Here is a 27,595-nt window from a genome sequence, read left to right as displayed (position 1 = left end):
CTGGCCTAAATGTTTAACGTTGGTTCCCACTGGGGAAATGAAGCAGAGAAGAAATCTGCCATCAAATTAAAATCTATTACGAAAGAGAGTAATTTAATAGAAATTGACACAAAATTGTTTTTTTTTAAATATTTACAATAGAATAAGTAAAACAATCCTCCAAAATAGATCACAACTTCGCCGCTTACCTTTTTTTTGAATTACAGTAAATATCTATCATATTGTATCTCACTGAACGTCACATGAACACTGTAGTTACAACTTGAAAAATACAAGCAAATATTTTCAGGTACGTTATGATCCGAATAGGTTTCTTAAAATAGTAAAAGAAATTAACAGCTTCCTATACCTGATATGAAGGGATTTTATTATTTAAAATAATTGATAATGTACACCTAGTTAACGCCACTTCTGCATTGCGACATGTTTAAGAACTGGAAAAAATATATGTACAATAACCACACAGAATTTGCGACTGAGGCCGGAACTGGTCACGAAATATTAACTCCTTGAATGACAGATTATTATGTAATTTGCTTCTGAAAGGCGTGGATATGAAATTCGTTCAAACTGAGAAAATTCACTAGGTTAGCGTAATAATATAAGGATAAATTTAAACAAGGAGAGGAAATATTACTTTTACAAGGAAATTATAAACTTCCTTCTCTCTCTTAAAATACAACCATTTTGAAGGTGGCATATTTATTGTTTTTGGAAGACGCTTTATCTGACTTCGAAGTCATTACAAAAATAACTGGTATTTAAACTTCCCTTCCCATCTCCGCAATGGCATACACTTTCCCAGCTAAGTTATTTTAAATGGGCTTCCTGAGACTTCGATGCGTTTCTCCGTTGTGTTGATAGTATAAGGTTTAAATAGTTTCAGATCTGGGAGAGAGATGGCAGCAAAGTTTCCAAACTTTGAAATTGGATTCCATTGCAATTTTTGCAGCACATAAGACATCCTGAATGCTCCCGATAATGAACGTTGGGAGGCGACTGCAAGAGAAAGGGAGTGAAAATCCGAACTAGCCTCATTTCACATCGGCACAAGCAGAGATAAAATTTACTGCAGACATGGATCGCCAGAGCTAGAAAGGTATTACACCCTTTGATCAGTTAGTTGCCGATGAAATATGCATAATTGGCTACAGAAGATTAAGCAAAGAATGTTTTGCCAAATATTTCCTTTGATCAATGAACCAAAGAACCGAATTATCTGGAGAGATATCGTTCATCCTGTGTAACCAAATGGGAAATAAAGGTTTCAGGGTATTTTACTCCCGGCACGATATAGTCTCGTCACCAATAGAATTTATGCAAACATATATTTATTCCCGAACCAACGGAGCGACCTTAGTGTGACTGTGGCGAATTTAAACAAATCCTTACATTTAAAACGAAACTTTTTGGCCAAAAAGTTTATCACAGGCCTGACCATTCGACAGAGATTGCTTTTTAGGACACGAAAAATTATTCCTAAACTCAACATCTTAACACGGACTCGAACCCAGGGCAGATCTCGAAATGTAAACTTTGCTCCCTTAATCTCCCCACGGAAACAGAAAAATTGGTGTTTGGTTCCGTTCTTTCGCCATGTTTAGTTGCTTTAAACAGAAACTACCCTCACCAGGACTCAAACTAGGGTATTTTTTTAAGAGATTTTCCGAGTTTTTTTGTTTCCAAAATCTCTTTCAGAGTACGAGGCATAAGAATGCGAAGTTCTGTGTAAATTGGAAAATATTTTCTCGAGCTATGTATAAAATATACATGCAAACGACTTATCCGGGTGTTGGCCTACGGTTTATAAGAAAACTTTTGTCGGCGATGAGACGACAGGAATCCCGAGGTCGATGTCGGGTTGTCAGCTCAGTATCGCAGGACTTAAGTTGAGCTAGCTTACGACTCAATGTTTTGGTTCGGTTTAGTTCTGTGTTTTTCAGAAAGCTCATTGAGAAATACTACTCCAAACGCTTAATTCTTTTATTGCAAAACACACGTATGAGAATCCTAGGTTTATTCAGTTCAATACAAAACGCTGTAACTTTATAACTAAAGAGGAACCCCGCAGTCTGGGGATAACAAAGTAGAAAAAAAAAGCATGGAAAGGAAATACATTTATCTTGTTTTTGATTTGAAATTAATAATGCACGCTACAATACAATAAGGGTTGGAAAGTCTCTAGGGCAAAGACTTGGGCGGATCTGGGGTAGATATGTGATTACTTGAACTGAGGTAAGAGGCCAAGACCCGAGGGACAGTTCTTTGGGGCTAAGGCAGTTTATTAATTTTCTCTATAAATCACGAGATGATGCTTGGCAGAAATCATGTACAGCGTTATTACTATCGACTAAATTCAGCCCCCTCTCTGATGTAGTGAGCACGGTCAAGGGTTGTTTTTTTAGAGGGGAAATAACTGGCTGAAGGGGGGGGTGCAGCATCGTTGAATTAAACTGAACGTTTATAGGATTTATGTCTATATCTCACAGGGAAAGCGATTGAAGAAATATTGTGTACTGAGAAGTAATTTTGAGGTTTATTTGAGGTAAAAACTAAACGGAAAATATGTGTAAATGATAAAATTAATTCTATACACTTAATGTAAACACTCACGAGATTTATTTAATTATAGGAAAATTAGACGTACTATCAGAGACCGAGGCAGTTCTGTTCTGATTGACTTGGTGTTGAACGGGATGAAGTTCACCGTTCTTGCGATACATATAATTCAATAAATTCGTTAAGCAGAGTCCTTATTAAGTAGCTAAAAGTTACTCAGCTAATGAAGCATCAAACATTAAACAGGGAATTTTATTTGCGTGTTTACAACGACCCAACGCTGGGCAAAATCCTGAACCATATTAATGCAGTCTACAACCTCAGGCACGATGTTTCGTAACATCCATTTTAATATTATTCTTTAACCTACGCATGTCTTCCACGCGTTCTCCTCATAATGTTGCATTTCCACAGAATTTGACTTCTAAACCAGGATTCGCCAGCGATATAATACACATCCTCTTGAAAATTTTAATTAGAATTTAAGATGAAAAAAAATGATAGTAGTAAAATGTTCTAACACGGCAGTCGATCTTTAAAGTGAGGTCAGTTCGAATGTTTAAATTATGCCGTTCAAATATTCCTGGGAATGGACCACGGAAGCTCGGGAGATTAAGTCTGAACTTGTAACAGAAGTTTCTTTCTCGGTGTTGATGGAGCGGCGAAAGTGGGCAAGGCTTGTGGGATATGAGTGAAGAAGTAGAGGAGAGTATTTCTGTGATGTTACTCAAAAGGTAGGAAATAAAAAATGAGCAGGGTTGGATTTGAAGAGGAAAACTACTGGGTTACGTAGCGAGGAGAGTTGGACAGAGCACCATGCGAGAATAGTCCGGCAATTGGCCCCTTGGTCAAATATTGACACTGGGAGGAGTTTCGGGCCGAATGAAGGAAGGAGGATGGAAGAGGAGAGAGAAGAATGGTCGTGCGGTGAATGGGCAATTCACTTGCTTTAACTACAGTATATAGACCAACAAAGACGACCCCCTCATTCTGTTAACTCTCTTTGTTCTCACAGCCTAAAAATCGAGAAGTATTCAGAAAAAAAAATCATGGTACTACTCATCGATAAGAATAATTTGATTTTTGTTATACTTTTGTTGAGCAAAGTACATACACAATATCTGGTCCATAGAGATCCGATGTAATCTCCAACATAGAGCAGACGAGCTAATAATCCCTCAGCTAGTCAAAAAATTTACTAACTAAATGACACTTGAAATTTCAATACATAGTTTACAGTCGCCCGACACTGCATTCTATCATAACAGAGATGAATCAAGTCTACACTCTCATGTCCTATTTATTTAAGATACATTTTAATAATATTCTCCCACCTGAACTCAAGTATAAAGTTTTCAGTTTTCGGGCTAAAATTCTTCATGTGTTTTTCCATCCCTCCTACATGTAGTATGTGCAGCCGTAAGTATGTTAAGAACAAAAAATGTTTCCCCAGCCCTAGAAAACTTGCTCCACTTGCAAACATTGCTGTATCATCCCTGAAGATCGAGACAGTATGTTTCTTCAAAATGTTGACAATACCCAGAAGAACATAACCATCACACTCATAGCCGTGAAAACCCAAAGTCTCAGAACTCCCACGGCGTTTCTGTAAATTATAATAATTTATAAATTATAATAATTTACAAAAACTAAGGCCAGCAAGTTGGTACGGCACGGCGAATGTGGCCCATGGTCTGGGAAAGGTTGGTAACACCTTATGTGGTTGAAGGACATTCGAATCTTAATCACTATAGACCTAGTTGCATTTGACGGTTGTGATACAATTTTATACGATTTCTTCTAACACATTATTTGTCAAAGTGCATTTAAAATATAGCATAATGTAAAAGTCGTATTTTCATCCCAAAATTTAATCGGTGGATTTTTAATGGAATTTTGCTAATGGAAATTTACACTATACGTTGTTATTTTGTCGGAATATAATTTCGTTTAAAGGTCCAACATGAACCCAAATTTACTTAAAACCAATGTATATATATTAATATTTTCAAAACAAAAATCCTTTACTTTAAACTTTCATTTTCAACAGTTGCCTTAGGTGAGTTTATAATTAATTTACGTCTCCAGTAACAGGATCGGGTGATATATAAAATATTCCCGATACAGTCGTTTGAGGCTCTCATGTATTCGGCTTGAAGTATATGTAAACAAACGTGATGATGGACAAATACATTGTACTAGTTTTTATTTAATGTCCATAAACACAAGAAATGCGTAATAAGCAACAATTGCTTCAGAAACTTAGCCGTGGGTGCAGCGCATTGTAGCAATTCTGCTGAAAAACGGATGTCCTATTGCCAAGACGGTTAGATTGTCATTTGATTGAAACAGGGGACAAGGAGACTTAGAGCCTTAATTAAAGTTGGCATTTCACACCCCGTGTCTGTCTGTCGATTGCCCGTTAACAGGAATCTCTTTTACAACTCCAAGTATCATCGGGTTGGCTGGCTGTCAAGCTCAAACGACGTGCCCCCTGTTCCGCTGCATTTCAAGTACGAAATTAGGACTGTCGCATTTTACCCTTCGGATTTTAAACGAATAGTTTGATTCTATAGTTCCAATTTCATTTCAAATTATTATATAAAACGTTATTTTATTTTACAAATAATCATGGCGATTTAAACCTTCAAATGGCAGTGTTCACCAGTTTTAAAATTTAGCAACCGTACATTTTTCCTAGAGCGTGTATTTTTTTTCTTAAAACTCTCACAATAAACAGCGATTATTCCTTTAAACAGAATTAACTGATTTTTGTAATGGACATACTTTGTTTTTCATGAAGGATCCAAACTTTAAGTATTGTGCTCCTGAATGATTTATTTTTAAGTTTTCATTACATTTTTACAATACGGTCGAACGCGTCCATATATCCCCAAGAGACCCACAATCTCCATATAGTAATAGTAAAATTGTTTATTTCTTATAAGACCATCATAAATTAGGGCAATGTAAGTGGTTAGACGTCGTTCTAGTGTTTTATTACCAACGGGACTCAAAATCCATTACCATAAAAACTTATCAACTTAAAACTTTAAAACAATTTTAAATTTACCTGTTAGCGTAACATTAATTCATAATTTCAAAATCATTGAATGACACCATTAAGCTTGTTGACACAGGTCTACATAAAACAGGCTTTGGTTTATACCAGAAAGTTCTTACCGTCTAATAAGTAACGTTAGAAAATTGTTAAACAACAACTAAGTTCATGAATTTAAATATTTATGTACTCACATTCAAATACTCCTCTGTCCGGATCCAGGTAAGCACATAATCGTAACCTGCTGAATAACACATTTTACGCATTTGTTAACTGTTTATTGCAACCACCGTCACGAAAAACACTGTCAGACGCTCAGCACACTACGCGAATCACAGAATATTAAAACTTACTAACCTGACCTAAGACACAGAAATACTGGATTCAGTGACAGGCAGGATGTTGCTGTCGATAGCTAACCCCCTCCCCCTCCCCCTCATCGTATACCTATTCACGGACAGTCACTTTCAATGGTTAGTGGATCACAACGTGTACAGAATAATCTCACTGCAAATGAACTTCAGATCATAAAATTCATTTATTTCTCTGTACAATGATTTACATAACATAATGTCCTCTTATGGAATGATGACAAGTCTCTTCTATCTGTGATTATATTCTCGTTTTATCATATTAATTTCTTCTCGCCATGTTTTGAATACCATCTCTCCTCCCTCTATTTACATTTGCTTGTTTATGATTTATTTAATGACTTTAAAAACGTACGTTTGTGCAGTGTCAAGTGATAGGACGATTAATCGATAATCGAAAGTAAAGACTGTGCGAGAAAAATCGATAATCGAATGTAAAGCTGTGCGAGAAAGCGGTCATGATCAATTTCAAGATGCTGTGCCAGATAATTATTCTTGGAGTAGCTGAGGAAAACCACAAACCTCAGGTAACTGGGCACCGGTGTGACATTTGACCCAGTAAACTCCCCAATACGACGACTCTGTCTGTCTGTATGTTCTCGTGTCACGCGTGTCTTACCCCAGCCAGTCATGCCTCTTGCAGCGTGTGACGTTCCCAAGGCCACACGTGTGTCCGAATCAGAACTGTGGGTTTTCTGTTTGTTTTAAAAGCAATTCACGTTGCAATTCAGTAACTGTGTTGAGAAATGTTGAAGCAAATGCGTTTCCCCATCTCCTATCCTCTAGTAGTCATCCCCTAGTACTCGCGTTGCAAGTTACATAAGCTTATATGAACAAATAAACAGCGAGAGACACAGAAGGCTTTAAACGACTTTCACACTGGTGGTCGAGATGACGTAAAACATTTTGGTACTTGTTGGTTATCAGGACACAAAATCTCGTGCATATCCAAATAAAATATAATAATTTGTCATTTATTGAAATAAAATATAACATTCAAGTATATGTATGTCATTTATCCACACACACATTAACCTAACCTAAGATAACCTAACCTAACCTAACCTATTTTTAAAGCGATGTGTCCCGATAACCCACAAGTACCAACTTTTTTTTTAAGTTCTGAGAAGAAATGTAATAACAATCATGGAATGCAGCATCAAATACAAAATCCAGTGGCTGTGCGGTTTCCATCCTGACCCGATAGTAATGATTAATGCTGATCGATACAAACATTGTTTCCGTAATTAGAGAGAAGCTTCAAACCAGCGTAAAAAGACGACAGCAGATTAACTGGAGTGTGTAATATATATTCCATCACATGCCCAGTGATTAATGGCACCTAACAATTATAATTCAAGTCTCATATTCAGGAACCTAAACCTAACCCATCCACCAGTTGGGTACACGTCATGACGTCTGCCGATATTATCGACAAAGCGTTTTGTTACCAGCCTATAGTAGCGTAGGACAATGGAGAGAGAGAGAGAGAGAGTGGGTGATAGGGGAGGAATTCTAACCAGCTAATTGTAATTTCATCCCCCTTTAAGGGGTCACGGGCAGAAAACTTTGTGCCGTCTGTAATGAGTATTAGAAAACAAATCGAACGATACACAGAACTTACTTCTGCAGCTGGAGCGAAGTCCTTGAGATGCTGATACCTGATTGGCTAGTGAATTAAAAATAACTTCAGGGTCAAATGAATGCGTTGGCGGACTGTCAGCGGGAAAAAAGTGCCGCACGCAAAGCGATCATGCTATGTTTATTGGTATTAACCAACCCAGACGTAGGATTTGAGGTTTTCACGGCGGCGAGTCCAAAGATGGACGTCTTGTGGATTATAGCGTCGTGTACCAGACTACACGGCGTTACAACCCAGAAGACAGCCATCTTAAGTAGTCAAGCAATTCAGTAGTTACTTGTTACTTTATTGTCATTATCCCATCTGTGAAAACATTACAGTTTATCAAGTACAAATAGTGCAGTGCTTCATCGTTCTCTCTTGGTCAATGACAAGTGAAAAAGCAATTAGTATCGCAAGTCTATTCGTTCTTCGACTTCAGGCATTCAAAATGGTGGAAAAAAAGATTCGAGTTGCAAATTTTACACATTATTTATACGCTGCTATCAAAAATTGTAATTCATTCCATGCTTAAAATACTCATCAAGACAAAATAGTGTTTTGTTGTGTTGTTAAAAAGTCGTTTTTCATTTATTTTGCCAGATATTTGAAAGTATGTACAATCTTACACAAGCATGAAATTTCGTGACACTTTTCTAAACACAAACGAAATATTAAAGCAATGTAAACATACAAATAAATATGATAAAATTGTTGTATTTTTATACTATAATATAAAAAAACTCTTTCTACACAATTACTTTTCGTAATTCAGCATAGTAATTCCCTAAAAAAATGCATACGATACTATTTCTCCTCCTTGATCAACATAAACGATACATATTGCACAATGGCGTATTTAAATTGATTAATGATTTACATTATTTTTTGGCATCAGAATATTTTTGTTTTTGCACATATAAATTGTTCCAAAGCTCACGTTTCTGGGTGATCCTATTCAAAGCCCAAATGTGTTACGTATCTTATTTAAGTTACACGTACGTAAATGTAGAAAGCATTTATTTGGCAATGGGAAAAGAAGCATATTTTATATTTTTAAAATTAATTAATCGAAACATTTCATCGTTCTAACGATACCTTGTGTTTATATAGACATCCGAAGTTTATCCTTAATTTATTTCATATAAATATAGAACAGAGCTACTATCCTCATCACAACGAGCTTCTTGTAAGTTGCAAAATAACTGCAATCTTCCTATTCAAACTACTTGTGAAAAAAGTGCTGACGTAACATTATGAAAAACTGCTATTAATAAGAAAACAAACACACTAAATGCCATCCAACCAATATCACCCAAATATTCCCTCTGAAAAGCAATATTCACGTATTAAATTTCTTCTCGCATTTATGCACACAATTATCTGTATAATCGATGAATTTTGGAAACTTTAAAATAAAAAAAACTGCCTTATTAACCTACAGCTTAAAGAAATATTTCCACACGATTCACAACCTTAAAATCACTTTCTCACTTTTTTAAAACTTTAAATATATTATTAAAAATTTCTAATCTTATAAATTTTCATACCAGTTCATCTCACCATGAAAATGGCATTACTGGGACTGCCGAAATTTCTTTGTTGAGTCCGTCATCCAGTCATCAGTTCTGGTGAAAATTCCTCTTCTGCACTGGGCTCAGGAATACCTCCTAAGCAGAATACTTCACGATCACGTGCTATGGGGACCGGAAAAGGCGCTTCCACGTGGACAGCCACAGCTGCATCTCCGTGCAACAACGGCGTAGGCTGAAGTGCCCAGTTGCTGTAGTGGTAACCCTGCCACACGCAAAATTAAGCAGACGAGTTGACTGAATCATGTTCCGCATTCAACTACATAAAGTCTTTGGAGTTCAAAAGGCCTATGTAAGCAGACGTTTATTTACACTTTTAGAGATGATTTTTACGGGCTAGTGTCGTATTCTACAAGAAAACGAAATTTATAATCAATATCAAATACACTTATTAAATATTACAACAACTACATGTCGTATTTTTAAATTTTTGAATAATATGGTAATGTAAAGATAAGCGAACTTGGAAAAAAAACCGGCAATTTCGAAATAATTTAAATATATAGAAAATTTACCTCATTCTCAACATGTAAATTTAATTTTGAGACCCTTACAAGTTTTTGATTTTCTTGGAGGATTTTAATTCAACATTTGTAATCTTTTAAATTTCTACAAGATAATACAAATGTTTAGAATTTATACATTTTCTACGTAATTATCATTTTTGAAATTTAAATATTTTTATATATTACCACATTACAGAATGTATATTCTCAATTTCAAAAGTATATGAAAATAACAGAATAAATTTTAATTAAATTAAATTAAACTTAAAACGAAAATTACTGAAGGTAAATGTTCCACATGTAAATCGAGTACTCGATAAGGAACTTTTAATTATCTTATATTGTGATTGACGGCCAATTTTAATATATTTTTAATATTTTTAATAAATTTTATATATTCGTTAAGCAGTTCTCGACGTATTTTATGTGAAAAGACGGTAAAATATACACGAAGGACTAAGAAAATGGGAACAGTCTTGTGGGAATTTATGTTGATAAGGTGCCTAGAAAGAAAAGAAGATATACTATAATATTAGGGACAAGCTACAAATTATATGGGCCTGTGGTCAGTGTACACGAAAACAGTCTAGTGAACAGAAATGTTTACACGATCAATGAAAATTACATGCAGACAACCATGTTCTTGGAGTCCGAGTGAACAACAGAAGAGAGGTTACTTGCCTGGCTAAAAGACGCTGTACCGGAACTGTGGTCAGTCCCAAGGAAGCGGCTGCTATATCCGGGCAGTGAGCAACTTGGGTCCGGAGCGGATCCGGGACGAAGTGGCAAACTCCGGTTCATGGCTGGTTTACGCCATAGCCGTGGTTTCCGTCTAGGGGATTTTCCTCTGAGTAGATATTTGACAGAATGGCCATCCAAATCATTGTGCGTGACGGTGTTTCTGCTCGCCTACAGTACACAAAATAAAAACCTGTTTGATGTACAGGTCTATAGTTGTTTCAATAGTCGTAACGGGTTACAATGTAACAGTCAAGGTACGTCACGCCTACTGTTCCATAATAATTTCACTAGTAGAACTAAAGCAAATTACAGCTTTCTGAGAAGAGTCTAAAATTACTCAAATTTGAATACCATCTATAAGCACCACTACTAAGAAGGCTATTAACTGCACTATAAACACATTATACACAACAAGAAATTGTCTAATAAGTTAATATCCGTTCACTCGTAAATGTAAGAAGACAGTCTTATAATAACCTGCCATTTGGTTAAAAAGTTTAATTGTACACTGGAGTCCTGTATTTGTCTGCTGTAATAGAAGAGTGCAGTATCAACTTTTACAAATAAGCATTACGAAAGATTTACGAACAACGGCACCACCTTCCAACTAATATGTTGTATGGATTTCTCATCTCTCCATGATTACGAATTATGAAACTCTACTTTTAGAACTGTCTCCAATCTCCTGTCATTATATTCCTCTTAGGCTCAAATACTCTACTCACCATCGTGTTCTCAAACACCGTATCTACAGCAAAGTATGATGGCTGTTGTTCCATATTCAAGCCCTTCAGAAATAAATGCAAATGTCAGCACTCGTTACCTATAGCAACAGAAGTTGCGAAGCAGTTGTTTTCCTCGCATTTAAATAAGGATTTTAAGTTAGATGACACAATCGTATTATTGCTTGGGGTCAAATGTGTAGAATTTATGTAATGAAACACACAGAATTCAATTTACCATGAAAGTAAATCCAAGACAAAAGCACAAAACATTTCCACAATCTCCTCGACCTTATGTTATCCTTTATGAACTCTCATACCTGTCACTGGCGTGAGGGTTTCCAGAGCATTGTTTCTATCCTTCTAGCAAATCTGTTTTTCCTCCTTCGCGGCAAAACCAAACATTCTTCTTTGCTACGAATTTCAGCGGCTGTATGAAGCAGATAAACTGTGCAGTTGTGTACATCTACTTGTTTTATTTTTCGATAACAAAAATGGCTTCGGCAAATCAAACATTTCTTTCAAGCGTCTATATAAAAATACCACAAGATTCGACCCTAATGCGTAATAATGGCTACAGGATCACAGCCGCTTCGGTTTCCTAACTTTTCGGTAAACATATTGATATTGGTCTTCTGAGTTGTAACGCCATATGGATCCGTAGATAGCTACCAACGTTTCGGAGAAACTGCCACCCTCTTCAGTCAGCCACTGCTACGCCGAACTCCGTTTCAATATCCAATGTGATAACTGAAGCCTGGAACTCTCGTCATCTGAAGAAGCAGTGGTTTCAGCACGTAACCAGGCAGCTGAGACGTTTTAAGTACAAGAGAGTGCTAAATGCGATCAAAGTGTGGCAGCCTTTGAAACGTATTTCATCCAATCTTAGGGCGTAATAACTGGAACAGGAGTTACTAAATCCAAATAAGCACAATTAATTGGATCACTGGAAACGGGACGCTTAACACGAATTACCTGCATTAATTTACGTCACAAACACCTTTTCATTAAGTCAACAGGATCCCACCCAACTAAAACATCACTTGTGTCAGATGATTATTTTTTATAGTTGCGATATCAAGGAAAAAAATTCTTTGCGTTTGAGAAGAGGGTAACCAGAACAACAACGGATTAACTAGCAAGTCATGGAGGATGATGTGGGCAAGACACATAGCACGCATGACAGAGAGAGCGAGAGAGAGAGACAAATTCATAAAGTACTTTGAGGATATGAATCAGATTCGTTTGACCACGGGCGGGATCTTGTGAAGTTTCATATACGTCGGGGATTTATTGACCAGTTAAGCGATATCATCATTTAAAGTAGAGTTATGTTCATTGAATTAGATATAACCATTTATTTAAAAACACAAAACTGAGGCATGCCTACAGATATGTATGGAAAGTGCATACGACCACTTCACATATGTACTTTAAGTAAATGTCTAAACATCAGATACAACCTGTGAATATTTTTGTAGATGTGAGATGCATTAACGAAATTTATATCTAGACTCAAGCTTTCTTCTACCACTAATTATGATAATATTTCATAGTTCATTCATATAATTAATTTCAGATATCGTACGCAAGTTTTTGGCTAACGGAAAGCTCGAGATTATTTATAAAACAACAGCTGTGTAGACCACACAATTTATACACTAAAAATAGTGAGTTATAGTCAGGTTAGTGATTTTATTTAATACTTCGTTCCCATGTCCCAGCCACACTCGTAACCAACATTTTAGAATATTTATTAGAGAGCAAAAAGTGAGGAGACTTATCGAGTTAAGACAAAGGAGTTGAATTTTTCTCTCTTTCCCTCTGTGAAGTCTGAACAGACAAAGTTTTAAAATGCATCACAGCTGCAGACTGAGGGCCGCGTACCCTCAGATGGCGACTTCAAAAAGGAACAGATGACTGCCGCTCAGATTCTGTTTCGGGAAGAAGGGACTTGATTGTGACGTCACATACAAGGGAAAATCTGATTTGGTGCTGATTCTTATTCTGCTTGAGCGAAAGAAGATTCTGAAAGGAAGTAGCTTCAAAGGAAGAGGAATGATAACCCCAGCTACTTCCATGGACCAAAGACCTTTGGAAGCTAATAGTCATTCACCTATTCAAGAAATTTTCATTCTTTTGTGGAACAGGAAGTTCATTACCGTATACACAAAAACGCCCAGAAATATTCCTGAGCAAGTCGTACCCAACGGACACACACACACATTAGTTTTGTTACAACGCGTACTAATAGTTTGCTTCTGTGTACGCCAAAGTTTCTTCAGGGACATCTATCGTTCGGGTTTTCATCTTAGTTGTCGGAAGGAAAAATCATGTCCCCAATGCGTGCCAAAAGTCCCACCCAACCATGTTCCTTGATCTGATCACTCTAATAATATGCGCTGGAAAGTAAATATTATGACGACCTTCGTAATCTGATTTCTTTTATCCGCCTATTACAGACTCTCTTCCGTCAAGTAATCTATGTATTTCGTTTAGGATAGGACAGACAGCCATAAGAAACCAACATACAGAATTATCATTGCAACTCTTAATTAAATTCTTACTGTTTTATATGCAAGACTCGTTGCCAATATTTAACAGATAACCTCATCACATATCTTCTTTTATTAAACAGTCACAATTCTATATATAATTTACAGTTTTAAGGACAGCGTAGTATTCCTAAAAAAATCTGACAGAACTTTGTTAATTTCATCCATTGCCACATAATACTATATCATTAATTATTCTAGATCTTGTTATAATTTCGTATTGAGTAACACTTAACACTTGCATAAAATGTCTACCAATCGTCGTGGTTTCCACTTAATCATTCTGCTTACCTACGTTTTCTAAACTTATTTCATCTGCTATTCCAATACTTTGACAGATTATTAGCTTTGCGGTTTGTACTCTCCATCTTTAACATATGTTTTGTCTTATTCAAATTACAACTACAAAGTACTTCTTTCAATCTCCCCTCTTTCGTGTCCGTTTTCTGGTATGGGATAATCCACCTCTTACACATATCATCTTCATCTTGTTCCAAGCCCATGGCTTTCCCTGAACTTCACCCTCGTTCTGCCCTTCTTTGACCCTTTAAAGGGCTAATTCTTTCTCTCCCGATCCAACCATTCTCTCCGATTTTGGATGGGGACTCCTTCACTGGCTCAGACAATCACCATATTTCTGAACTCTCTTTAGTAATTTGTTTCTATGCTCATCCTTATTCTGACTCTATATAAACAATCCACTTTCCTACAACCCCACGTAAGACATAAAGATAGAAACAGTATGTTTCTCTGAAATGTTGGCAACTACCTATAAGTCTGTATGATTTTAGGTTTTCCCAGCGGTGAGTATGAAGATTTCTGTCATCTGGGTTGTTGCGCTGTGTAGTCTGGTCGATGTTAACCAACGTTTCAGAGGTCATACTGCCTCCGTCATCAGGGCGATTCTTAGTATGAAGATTTCTGTCTTCTGGGTTGTTGCGTTGTGCAGTCTGGTCGATGTTAACCAACGTTTCAGAGGTCATACTGCCTCCGTCATCAGAGTATGAAGATTTCTGTCTTCTGGGTTGTTGGGGTTTGTAGTCTGGTAGATGTTTATCAACGTTTCAGAGGTCATACTGCCTCCGTCATCAGGGCGATTAAAAATATGAAGATTTCTGTCTTCTGTGTTGTTGCGCTGTGTAGTCTGGTTGATGTTAGCCAACGTTTCAGAGGTCATACTGCCTCCGTCATCAGAGTATGAAGATTTCTGTCTTTTGGGTTGTTGCGCTGTGTAGTCTGGTCGATGTTTACCAACGTTTCAGAGGTCATACTGCCTCCGTCATCAGGGCGATTCTTAGTATGAAGATTTCTGTCTTCTGGGTTGTTGCGTTGTGCAGTCTGGTCGATGTTAACCAACGTTTCAGAGGTCATACTGCCTCCGTCATCAGGGCGATGAGTATGAAGATTTCTGTCTTCTGGGTTGTTGCGCTGTGTAGTCTGGTCGATGTTAACCAACGTTTCAGAGGTCATACTGCCTCCGTCATCAGGGCGATTCTTAGTATGAAGATTTCTGTCTTCTGGGTTGTTGCGTTGTGCAGTCTGGTCGATGTTAACCAACGTTTCAGAGGTCATACTGCCTCCGTCATCAGAGTATGAAGATTTCTGTCTTCTGGGTTGTTGGGGTTTGTAGTCTGGTAGATGTTTATCAACGTTTCAGAGGTCATACTGCCTCCGTCATCAGGGCGATTAAAAATATGAAGATTTCTGTCTTCTGTGTTGTTGCGCTGTGTAGTCTGGTTGATGTTAGCCAACGTTTCAGAGGTCATACTGCCTCCGTCATCAGGGCGATTCTTAGTATGAAGATTTCTGTCTTCTGGGTTGTTACGCTGTGTAGTCTGGTCGATGTTAACCAACGTTTCAGAGGTCATACTGCCTCCGTCATCAGAGTATGAAGATTTCTGTCTTCTGGGTTGTTGCGCTGTGTAGTCTGGTCGATGTTTACCAACGTTTCAGAGGTCATACTGCCTCCGTCATCAGGGCGATGAGTATGAAGATTTCTGTCTTCTGGGTTCTTGCGCTGTGTAGTCTGGTCGATGTTAACCAACGGTTCAGAGGTCATACTGCCTCCGTCATCAGAGTATGAAGATTTCTGTCTTCTGGGTTCTTGCGCTGTGTAGTCTGGTCGATGTTAACCAACGGTTCAGAGGTCATACTGCCTCCGTCATCAGAGTATGAAGATTTCTGTCTTTTGGGTTGTTGCGCTGTGTAGTCTGGTCGATGTTTACCAACGTTTCAGAGGTCATACTGCCTCCGTCATCAGGGCGATTCTTAGTATGAAGATTTCTGTCTTCTGGGTTGTTGCGTTGTGCAGTCTGGTCGATGTTAACCAACGTTTCAGAGGTCATACTGCCTCCGTCATCAGGGCGATGAGTATGAAGATTTCTGTCTTCTGGGTTGTTGCGCTGTGTAGTCTGGTCGATGTTAACCAACGTTTCAGAGGTCATACTGCCTCCGTCATCAGGGCGATTCTTAGTATGAAGATTTCTGTCTTCTGGGTTGTTGCGTTGTGCAGTCTGGTCGATGTTAACCAACGTTTCAGAGGTCATACTGCCTCCGTCATCAGAGTATGAAGATTTCTGTCTTCTGGGTTGTTGGGGTTTGTAGTCTGGTAGATGTTTATCAACGTTTCAGAGGTCATACTGCCTCCGTCATCAGGGCGATTAAAAATATGAAGATTTCTGTCTTCTGTGTTGTTGCGCTGTGTAGTCTGGTTGATGTTAGCCAACGTTTCAGAGGTCATACTGCCTCCGTCATCAGGGCGATTCTTAGTATGAAGATTTCTGTCTTCTGGGTTGTTGCGCTGTGTAGTCTGGTCGATGTTAACCAACGTTTCAGAGGTCATACTGCCTCCGTCATCAGGGCGATTCTTAGTATGAAGATTTCTGTCTTCTGGGTTGTTGCGTTGTGCAGTCTGGTCGATGTTAACCAACGTTTCAGAGGTCATACTGCCTCCGTCATCAGAGTATGAAGATTTCTGTCTTCTGGGTTGTTGGGGTTTGTAGTCTGGTAGATGTTTATCAACGTTTCAGAGGTCATACTGCCTCCGTCATCAGGGCGATTAAAAATATGAAGATTTCTGTCTTCTGTGTTGTTGCGCTGTGTAGTCTGGTTGATGTTAGCCAACGTTTCAGAGGTCATACTGCCTCCGTCATCAGGGCGATTCTTAGTATGAAGATTTCTGTCTTCTGGGTTGTTACGCTGTGTAGTCTGGTCGATGTTAACCAACGTTTCAGAGGTCATACTGCCTCCGTCATCAGAGTATGAAGATTTCTGTCTTCTGGGTTGTTGCGCTGTGTAGTCTGGTCGATGTTTACCAACGTTTCAGAGGTCATACTGCCTCCGTCATCAGGGCGATGAGTATGAAGATTTCTGTCTTCTGGGTTCTTGCGCTGTGTAGTCTGGTCGATGTTAACCAACGGTTCAGAGGTCATACTGCCTCCGTCATCAGAGTATGAAGATTTCTGTCTTCTGGGTTCTTGCGCTGTGTAGTCTGGTCGATGTTAACCAACGGTTCAGAGGTCATACTGCCTCCGTCATCAGAGTATGAAGATTTCTGTCTTTTGGGTTGTTGCGCTGTGTAGTCTGGTCGATGTTTACCAACGTTTCAGAGGTCATACTGCCTCCGTCATCAGGGCGATTCTTAGTATGAAGATTTCTGTCTTCTGGGTTGTTGCGTTGTGCAGTCTGGTCGATGTTAACCAACGTTTCAGAGGTCATACTGCCTCCGTCATCAGGGCGATGAGTATGAAGATTTCTGTCTTCTGGGTTGTTGCGCTGTGTAGTCTGGTCGATGTTAACCAACGTTTCAGAGGTCATACTGCCTCCGTCATCAGGGCGATTCTTAGTATGAAGATTTCTGTCTTCTGGGTTGTTGCGTTGTGCAGTCTGGTCGATGATAACCAACGTTTCAGAGGTCATACTGCCTCCGTCATCAGAGTATGAAGATTTCTGTCTTCTGGGTTGTTGGGGTTTGTAGTCTGGTAGATGTTTATCAACGTTTCAGAGGTCATACTGCCTCCGTCATCAGGGCGATTAAAAATATGAAGATTTCTGTCTTCTGTGTTGTTGCGCTGTGTAGTCTGGTTGATGTTAGCCAACGTTTCAGAGGTCATACTGCCTCCGTCATCAGGGCGATTCTTAGTATGAAGATTTCTGTCTTCTGGGTTGTTGCGCTGTGTAGTCTGGTCGATGTTAACCAACGTTTCAGAGGTCATACTGCCTCCGTCATCAGGGCGATTCTTAGTATGAAGATTTCTGTCTTCTGGGTTGTTGCGTTGTGCAGTCTGGTCGATGTTAACCAACGTTTCAGAGGTCATACTGCCTCCGTCATCAGAGTATGAAGATTTCTGTCTTCTGGGTTGTTGGGGTTTGTAGTCTGGTAGATGTTTATCAACGTTTCAGAGGTCATACTGCCTCCGTCATCAGGGCGATTAAAAATATGAAGATTTCTGTCTTCTGTGTTGTTGCGCTGTGTAGTCTGGTTGATGTTAGCCAACGTTTCAGAGGTCATACTGCCTCCGTCATCAGGGCGATTCTTAGTATGAAGATTTCTGTCTTCTGGGTTGTTACGCTGTGTAGTCTGGTCGATGTTAACCAACGTTTCAGAGGTCATACTGCCTCCGTCATCAGAGTATGAAGATTTCTGTCTTCTGGGTTGTTGCGCTGTGTAGTCTGGTCGATGTTTACCAACGTTTCAGAGGTCATACTGCCTCCGTCATCAGGGCGATGAGTATGAAGATTTCTGTCTTCTGGGTTCTTGCGCTGTGTAGTCTGGTCGATGTTAACCAACGGTTCAGAGGTCATACTGCCTCCGTCATCAGAGTATGAAGATTTCTGTCTTCTGGGTTCTTGCGCTGTGTAGTCTGGTCGATGTTAACCAACGGTTCAGAGGTCATACTGCCTCCTTCATCAGAGTATGAAGATTTCTGTCTTTTGGGTTGTTGCGCTGTGTAGTCTGGTCGATGTTTACCAACGTTTCAGAGGTCATACTGCCTCCGTCATCAGGGCGATTCTTAGTATGAAGATTTCTGTCTTCTGGGTTGTTGCGTTGTGCAGTCTGGTCGATGTTAACCAACGTTTCAGAGGTCATACTGCCTCCGTCATCAGGGCGATGAGTATGAAGATTTCTGTCTTCTGGGTTGTTGCGCTGTGTAGTCTGGTCGATGTTAACCAACGTTTCAGAGGTCATACTGCCTCCGTCATCAGAGTATGAAGATTTCTGTCTTTTGGGTTGTTGCGCTGTGTAGTCTGGTCGATGTTTACCAACGTTTCAGAGGTCATACTGCCTCCGTCATCAGGGCGATTCTTAGTATGAAGATTTCTGTCTTCTGGGTTGTTGCGTTGTGCAGTCTGGTCGATGTTAACCAACGTTTCAGAGGTCATACTGCCTCCGTCATCAGGGCGATGAGTATGAAGATTTCTGTCTTCTGGGTTGTTGCGCTGTGTAGTCTGGTCGATGTTAACCAACGTTTCAGAGGTCATACTGCCTCCGTCATCAGAGTATGAAGATTTCTGTCTTTTGGGTTGTTGCGCTGTGTAGTCTGGTCGATGTTTACCAACGTTTCAGAGGTCATACTGCCTCCGTCATCAGGGCGATTCTTAGTATGAAGATTTCTGTCTTCTGGGTTGTTGCGTTGTGCAGTCTGGTCGATGTTAACCAACGTTTCAGAGGTCATACTGCCTCCGTCATCAGGGCGATGAGTATGAAGATTTCTGTCTTCTGGGTTGTTGCGCTGTGTAGTCTGGTCGATGTTAACCAACGTTTCAGAGGTCATACTGCCTCCGTCATCAGGGCGATTCTTAGTATGAAGATTTCTGTCTTCTGGGTTGTTGCGTTGTGCAGTCTGGTCGATGTTAACCAACGTTTCAGAGGTCATACTGCCTCCGTCATCAGAGTATGAAGATTTCTGTCTTCTGGGTTGTTGGGGTTTGTAGTCTGGTAGATGTTTATCAACGTTTCAGAGGTCATACTGCCTCCGTCATCAGGGCGATTAAAAATATGAAGATTTCTGTCTTCTGTGTTGTTGCGCTGTGTAGTCTGGTTGATGTTAGCCAACGTTTCAGAGGTCATACTGCCTCCGTCATCAGGGCGATTCTTAGTATGAAGATTTCTGTCTTCTGGGTTGTTACGCTGTGTAGTCTGGTCGATGTTAACCAACGTTTCAGAGGTCATACTGCCTCCGTCATCAGAGTATGAAGATTTCTGTCTTCTGGGTTGTTACGCTGTGTAGTCTGGTCGATGTTAACCAACGGTTCAGAGGTCATACTGCCTCCGTCATCAGAGTATGAAGATTTCTGTCTTCTGGGTTCTTGCGCTGTGCAGTCTGGTCGATGTTTACCAACGTTTCAGAGGTCATACTGCCTCCGTCATCAGGGCGATGAGTATGAAGATTTCTGTCTTCTGGGTTGTTGTGCTCTGTAGTCTGGTCGATGTTAACCAACGTTTCAGAGGTCATACTGCCTCCGTCATCAGGGCGATTCACTGTCAAATCATTAGTCTAAAACAAAACTTGTCGACCGCTGCTGCATGTAAAATACATTTTCTTCGTATATAATCAACAAAATCAGCAATAAAATATTAAACACGTAAGTACTAAGAAATTCCATCCCTTGAAAGTGATTAACAGACGCACGTTCGATACAAACTGAACTTGGGTACAATGTTAGTGCTTTTCGTCATTATTTTATTCCCAAAGTCCAAAGACACTCGCAACTTTGCTTTGAAATATTGTATTAGCCTGTACGAAGTGAAGAGGCTTATTGAATTTAAGGTAACATAAAAAGAGTTAAGACTGCCTTTCTTTTTTTTTTACAGGAAAAATTGAACAGACAAAGTTTTTAAGATGCATCACAGCTATAGAATCAACGAAGACGGAGGACCGCATACACTCAAACGAGCGACATAAAAGGAATAAATGACTACCGCACAGATTCCGTTTCGGGAAGACAGGACTTGATTGTTACGTCACATACAAGGAAAAATCTGATTTGGTACTGATTCTTCTCCTCCCTGAGCGAAAGAAGATTTTGAGAGGAAGTGGCTTCAAAGCGAAAGGATCGAAATGAAACGGGGGTGGGAGGGCAAGGGCTCGCACACAATTGGTAGAAGAAGAATGGGAAATAAGGACTTTTGTTCCTCTCGCCCGGACAACTCTGGCACTCTTACATTCCAGTTACTTTTCCAGGACGCTACAATATCAAAGCCGCGTGACGGTTTTCAATAGCTATTCAAAGGCAAAGCTCTGCCAGCGCTTAACTTATCACAACACAATGAAGATGTACTGGGAAACAGAAGTAAAGCTCTCCGCATTCTTAACCCCTGTGCTTTCAAGTCTAAAGTTTTTCTAAATAATATTCAGGAATTCAGTTCGTACCACAAAGAAAACACACTGGTCTCCATTACAAAAATCAATGGATTAATACTGTTTAAGAAAACAATCGGTTGTTACTCTGAGAATCATACGGAATCAATACTTTCTGTGCGGAAAATGGAGAGATAACATTTTCAAAAGCAGCTGGTACATGTAGTTATCACCGCGCTCTGAAAGGCTACCCTAACCCAAAACATGAACACTGTAATAGTATCTGCGAATGCACAAAGTTTTAAAATACAGGCGGCTACATGCTTGTAGGCCCACTTCGGTAATAGGAATCGCTCGAATGTTGTGTGCGATCCCTAGACTTCATCAAACTGTGCTCTGAGATGGATCAAATCCTGCATCGACCCATCCGACCCCCGCGAGCCAGACGTTCCCATTCGGGCGGAGCTCAATACAAGTCCTTGTGGGTCTTGGGAGATGTGAGGAGAATCCACAAGTGATACAATTTGCTAGTCGGGCCGGAGGTGAGCCTCATATGCACCAGGACACCATCTGGGACCTTTCCAATTTCTTATATCTCTGTCTCAGTTTCTTTTCACATTTCTAATAAACACTTTTCTTTTGTAGCATTTCTTATTTCATCTCTTTTTTCAGTCGGAATTCGTTTCAAACCTCAATCCGACTGGATTCGTATCGCTCTTGTAATTACATTTCTTAAGACTAGAATTGAACTAATAATTTTGCAGACAACTTGGTAGTTGTTTGTTGAACTGTTTATTCTTGGTATAATTAGTGTTGCTTTTAATTGCATTATATAGCATATATGCTAAAATGTACAGTTAATAATGAAGTAAAAATGGTGTTGAAGAGAGTGGTTATGTAGAACCTCAGTTTTGAATAACGGAGATATGAACCCTGGACCTTACGAATATGACAAATGCTACCTACTTAACCGTGAGGTCGGCCAACCTTGTTACAAAAGCGTACATTTTAAGAGATTGGGTTACTGTAGACAGACCCCTGACTATAAAGTTTACGTGACATCTATTCCTAGACAACGGTTTTTGAAAAAAATGGAGAATACGTTACAGCCCACCGATCTTGGTTTCCGAAAAAATGCGATTTAAAGAGCTTAAATCGAGGTTTCAAATCATATTCGGATACAGTCTTTGGTTATTTGCCGAAACTCTCTTTACTGTAGAGATTACATTGGGTAGACTAACACGAGGCGATATTCACGAGTGATAAATAGTAAACGATTGGAAAGAAGAATTTCGTAAACTATTTCCGAGACACATCCAACATTTCTCTTGGATAGACCAAGAAACCTCAATAAATCAACAAATACTTCATGCAGGATAACCGGTAAGTCGAACGAGATTTGAACCTAATACACGCCACCACACCATCTTGTACAGATTTAAAATACATTTCGCTAATTTAGATCCGCCCCAAAACACCTATATCAACTAACCAAGTTTTTCAAGGAAATATCATGACGGTGACTTAATCCACTCATGGTACTGCGCATTCAAGGTCACCATCTCCCTTCAAGTTTCGCTCTCACTTTTGCAATTCAACAAAATCCCTCCGTAAAACAATCCCACTCCCTTCAAAGGGCTCAATGCTCGCTGCTCGATGAGCGCAAATAAAACACCGTACTAACATCCCACCCCGGGCCGCCGCCATAACAAATTCAGTAGATAGTTTTACAGCAAGGTTCGTGCTATAACGTACAGAAGACGAAAGGATCTGCGGTCAGAGAACGTGCCTTCTGTTAACGGCAGTTGTCATCTATTTGAGTGGTCCGTATCAAATATTCTTCTTACCTTTACCTAGTGGTTCAGTACAGGTAAAACCCGGACACTTACTTTATAATTCTGTCCCGAACACAAAGCTGGGGAGAACATACGCGCCAAAACGTAAGCAAAAGAAGAACACTGGGGGACCGAGAGGGAAGTAGATGACAGAAGAAACAGGGGGGCGATGTTACGACGGATGATGGAGAGAGAGAAAGAGAGAGAGAGAGGGATACTACGTATGTGTTTGGAAGAAACAAACAGGAAAGTGATAGGAGTCGTAACATTAATGGCTCGAGGGGTTCCAAACTTATTTCATTGGTTGTAGGTCGTTCTTCAAATCAGGCACTCCATCTGCAAGGCCGGCACAGGCTTACACAGTAGCCCTTGCTTGAGACAGGACCATTCGCATCCTACACACTTGCCATGGAAGCTAAATTGAGAAAGAGGCAATAATCTTGTTTAATCTTGCTTTCTACCTCGCCTTCAAACCACCCCAGTGCCTCAAACTTCCCGGCGGAAGGAGAGAAAAAATAAAAGACACTGATAACTCCATTGGTATATGAGAGAAGGCGGAAAGCCTGGACGGACAGACGGATCCAAAAGAGAGACGGGTGTAATATACAGCTTTTAATATAAGAGAGAACTTCCTTCCTGTCTGCCTCCTTTCATGAAAACTGCTGTGAGACTTGGTGACGTCACATATAAAAAATAAACGTTAGCGATGTAGGTGGAAAACAACAACGGAGCGATATAAAGAACTAGAATCTGCTATTGTTTGTTGGGACGTGGGAATTTGGGAGCGCGGATGATCGGTAGAAGTGTTTCTTCCGCACACAATAAACCATTAGCCTGTTAGAACTCAGATATTATGATATCTCTTAAATAAGAGGACGACAAAAATTTAATTTTACTTTTAATATTAATGGTGCGATTTCACGTACTTAAAAATGCGATGAGGAATCATAAGAACTCATACTACTAGTGCTTCATCATATTCTGCGATGTTAGCACAGACGAGCAATTATTGAGTTTACTATCGTCTAAAATTTAGTAATAATTTCTTGTGCGTAATTTATACTGATATAGTTTTATAGACAACGTTTTACTCCTCTGCTGTGACTCTGATGTTTAAAATAAAGAAACATTTTTTTAAAAATATTTTGAACATGCGTTATATCCTTACACTAACACGAAATTAAAGTTTATCATTATTCATAAGGCGGACCAACCTACAACGTATCAGTTGAAATAAAAAATATACACGCCATTAACATATATAGCATTTATTAGCTTTCTCGAATAGATTGATTTTAATACAATATAAGAAAGTAATATATTTTTCCCATGAAGTTTAATTTTGTAAAAAAAAAAAAGATTTACATGACGCACAGAGTTACACATTTCTAAACTTCAATTATAATCTTTCTCTTTTGTAATTTGTCTAAATATTAACAGTAAAATGAAACAAACAGGAACATATTCCTCTCGCCACTCCAAAGGACTTTCGCCCGTACGCCTGCAGAATACTGTTTAGGCTATACGCACAACAGTGCTGCAGGAAAAGATGCCGGTAAAGCAAGGCGTTATCAAAAAGAACGTGTAAGTGTCTGCGACGTTCTGCATATCGTGATGAATAAATTATAATAGTTTTAATTTTCCCTGTCAGAATGTGAACGTGACCTTCCAATTCAGAAGTTAGTCACTGATTAGTCACACCAGGAATCTACCTGTAAATTATTATACGAAATTTCATAACTCTGTTGAAGGTTGGAATAAAGTGGTTAACCGAATAACCCTTATGCTCGTAACTGATATGCATTTAAAAATTCATTTTAGAATTTCAATAAGATGTTACTTAGCTTTGGCTAAAACTATTGAAGTACAGTGGTTAAAATATCAACCACCTTGGATCTGTCACCATTTTGTGTAGAGACATTTTCCAATTGTTAACAATACATTTGGCTGGAGTTTATAATTTATTTGTATGCAACAACATAGACAAAGATCACAAGACACTTCATGCTATTAATGATGGACTAATGCATCAAGTATCCAGAAATTTCTCGACAATTCCATAAACCACACCTGATTCAGAATTCACTAACTGGTCGAGAAGATTTCAAGGGTAGATTTCAGCCATAAAGAACAAGTATTTAATACAAACCGAGAGGTTTATTTTACAGATGTATTACAAAACCTGAAGAAACAGTCAGAGAGGCATATATTATGCCAGCCATAGCATGGCATTAAGACATCACAGATTACTCCCAATGGTTGTGGATCCCGTCTTCACGACAGGCCTATCAATGGTGAATACTGAAGTTAGTCCGACTTTGATACGACAGTAAAATGCCGAAATCCAAGACTCAGTAATTTCCCACGTTCATGTTACTTATCGATAACTTTCTCTCGCACGAGGACACACGCTTACGCACAGCCTACTTGAAGTCAGCGGTGCGAAACACAAGACTTGATGCACTACGGGACAATTTCAAGAACGAAAAATACACAATAGATACTACGTAATTTTTATCTTAGTCACACTGTACGAATAAGATTCTTTAATTATGGGTCCGCAGTGGCCGCGCGGTCTGAGGTGTGGGTCTTCTGCCGCTTTGTCGCTGAGACCGTGGGTTCGAATCACACTTAAGCCATGGATGTCTGTCCGTGTTTTTATGTGTTGTGCTGTCCTGTATACAGGTAGAGGCCTCGTGACGGACCGATCCCTCGTCCAAGGAGTCCTACCGAAAGTCTATAGATCAAGCCAACGTAAAGTTAGGACCCGCAGTGCTCAGGCACTTGAAGAACGGGTCGTTCCCAGTATCCCAGTATACCCCAGATTCTTTAATTAGACCTCGTCTATTAAAAATGTTGCTTAATCGCTGAAAAGTAAGAAACAAACTGAAAAGTCCCAAAAATCTCCTTTGTGTAAAATTTAAACCAAATACGAGGTGCCATCGGAAAGTTTCCAGACTGCCGGCTGGCACACTGATTCACTATGAATGTAGGCCGCACCCCCTAGCGGCAGAAGCTCGTACTACATCCAGTTCGCCCTCTATTGACACAGTCTTGAAACTTTCCGATCGCACCTCGTACGTGTGGCGCTGGGAACTAGTGGTTTGCATCAAACTGCATATATGGAAACACGCACTGTCTGATTCATTATTCCAATCGGAATGCTGCTCATGTCGCGGCCGATCAGACTCAACGGTCGACTGCGGTGTCAGCATCGTGACATGCAGGAAGTTCACCGGAAGGGTGCACAGCCCATTCACCTGTGTCAGCAAACTTATGGTACTGCGCTGATCAAGATTTCCACAACACTGCAAAGGTTAGAGAGGAGTATCGTATATTACAGTACTCAGGTGTACTCTGGACCAGAAACCTTTTGCCTTTAGACTACCAAATATTTTCAGTACGATCACACCACGAACAAAAACAAATGTTCTGTTTTGTAATAGAATCTATGAGCTACCTCACAATCTGTGGCCCGTATAATAATTTCAGGAGTGGTAATTGTTCTGGGTGAGTGACTTACAACGCACAGCCACTCAGACGACGCCGTGTGACACGGTGGCTAATTTTACGAAGGAACAAATCATGTTGTATATCTGTGACAACGCAATCACTGTATGCGGCGCCAGGCTAATTTCACGAACGAAAAAGTGTATTTCAGATCAGCGAAGTGTAACTGGTCGCCCTCCGGCGTGAGCTACGCTAGCCACAAGCTAATTAAAGAAAATCTGACAAATGATATGCAATCCATGATCCACTAAGCGACCCAATATGACCTACGGGCTAACTAATGAACGAAAAGTAAATAAAGAAATTATTCTGTAAGCTAAAATGACAAAATAGCATATATATTTGCAGACAAGATAAGTATATATGATTTAGGAACATTTAATTAAACACATTACTAAATAGTTAATAATAATTATATACTAGAGAAACTCTGGTAAATAAATCCGTAATTTAAGAGATTCAGTCATATAAGGCTTAACGCGGATACACCTGAAAAACTACTCAAAATTTCCTTGTCACAACAGCGTAAATTGCAAATGTTGGAAACATCCCGTAATAATTTCTTACGAAAAATGTTCTATCACTTGCTAGCGTTATCAAACCATCACTACCATGGAGTATCTACCTGGCTCCAAAGCCAGTGTTCTTCCGACCACGTATTGACGGAAAAACATAGCAGTGGCTTTTACCTTATTCTCTGAAATAGGCTCATCAAAAGGTAAGAATGATTGTAATCTTGCTGTCAGGTGAGAAGGGATGAAGCCAGGTGAATACCACTGCAGTCAGACAGTGAAAGAAATGACTACACAACACCTAACATTTTATGACATGACCCAGATTCGATTCGCGGAAACCAAGGACAGGGTATGTAAGAGCAGGAAATCACTGCTGTCATATTACAGCGCAACTACCCATTGCGTCAGGAAGAGATCTCGACTGATAGATCAGTGGAATGCCACCGGAAATAACGGGAGCATTCGATGACAGTAATTTCTTTCTTTCGTATCTTCTCTTTTTCCTTCTGAGCCCGATTTATGAGCTCCGCCCGCCACGGAGTCATGTCAAGCCAGGAACTCCTCCCACTCCTTCCTTCCATCAGTGGCTTGGTCGGCTCTACTCTGCGTCTTAGACGTGTCATAACTCTTTGTCTTTCGCACTCTTATCATCTCTTCCTTTTTGACCCACGGTTTTTGAAGTGCACTTCTTTCTAGCATTTCTCTC

At 39.5% G+C, this 27,595-nt stretch overlaps 1 protein-coding gene across 3 annotated transcripts in view; it reads right to left on the bottom strand.

The window, feature by feature from the left end:
- Positions 1 to 7,898: 7,898 nt before the first annotated feature.
- The window catches only part of LOC110832267 (protein O-mannosyl-transferase TMTC1-like), a 214,944-nt gene continuing 195,247 nt past the window's right edge, over positions 7,899 to 27,595 (bottom strand). For all 3 annotated transcript variants that reach the window (XM_087353257.1, XM_087353258.1, XM_087353259.1), the window contains exons 16-17: positions 10,392 to 10,619; positions 7,899 to 9,409 (exon numbers count right to left, since the gene is read on the bottom strand). In XM_087353257.1, the coding sequence (XP_087209383.1) occupies positions 9,224 to 9,409; positions 10,392 to 10,619 (414 nt within the window). In that variant the 3' untranslated portion in view covers positions 7,899 to 9,223. The remainder of the gene's footprint in view (positions 9,410 to 10,391; positions 10,620 to 27,595) is intronic.

The sequence above is a fragment of the Zootermopsis nevadensis genome, unplaced genomic scaffold (assembly GCF_977971745.1).
Source record: "Zootermopsis nevadensis isolate Lab colony 2312 unplaced genomic scaffold, Znev_1.0 Znev_ptg000022l, whole genome shotgun sequence".
In the NCBI taxonomy this organism is placed as follows: domain Eukaryota; kingdom Metazoa; phylum Arthropoda; class Insecta; order Blattodea; family Termopsidae; genus Zootermopsis; species Zootermopsis nevadensis.
This window is presented reverse-complemented; position numbering and strand designations above follow the sequence as displayed.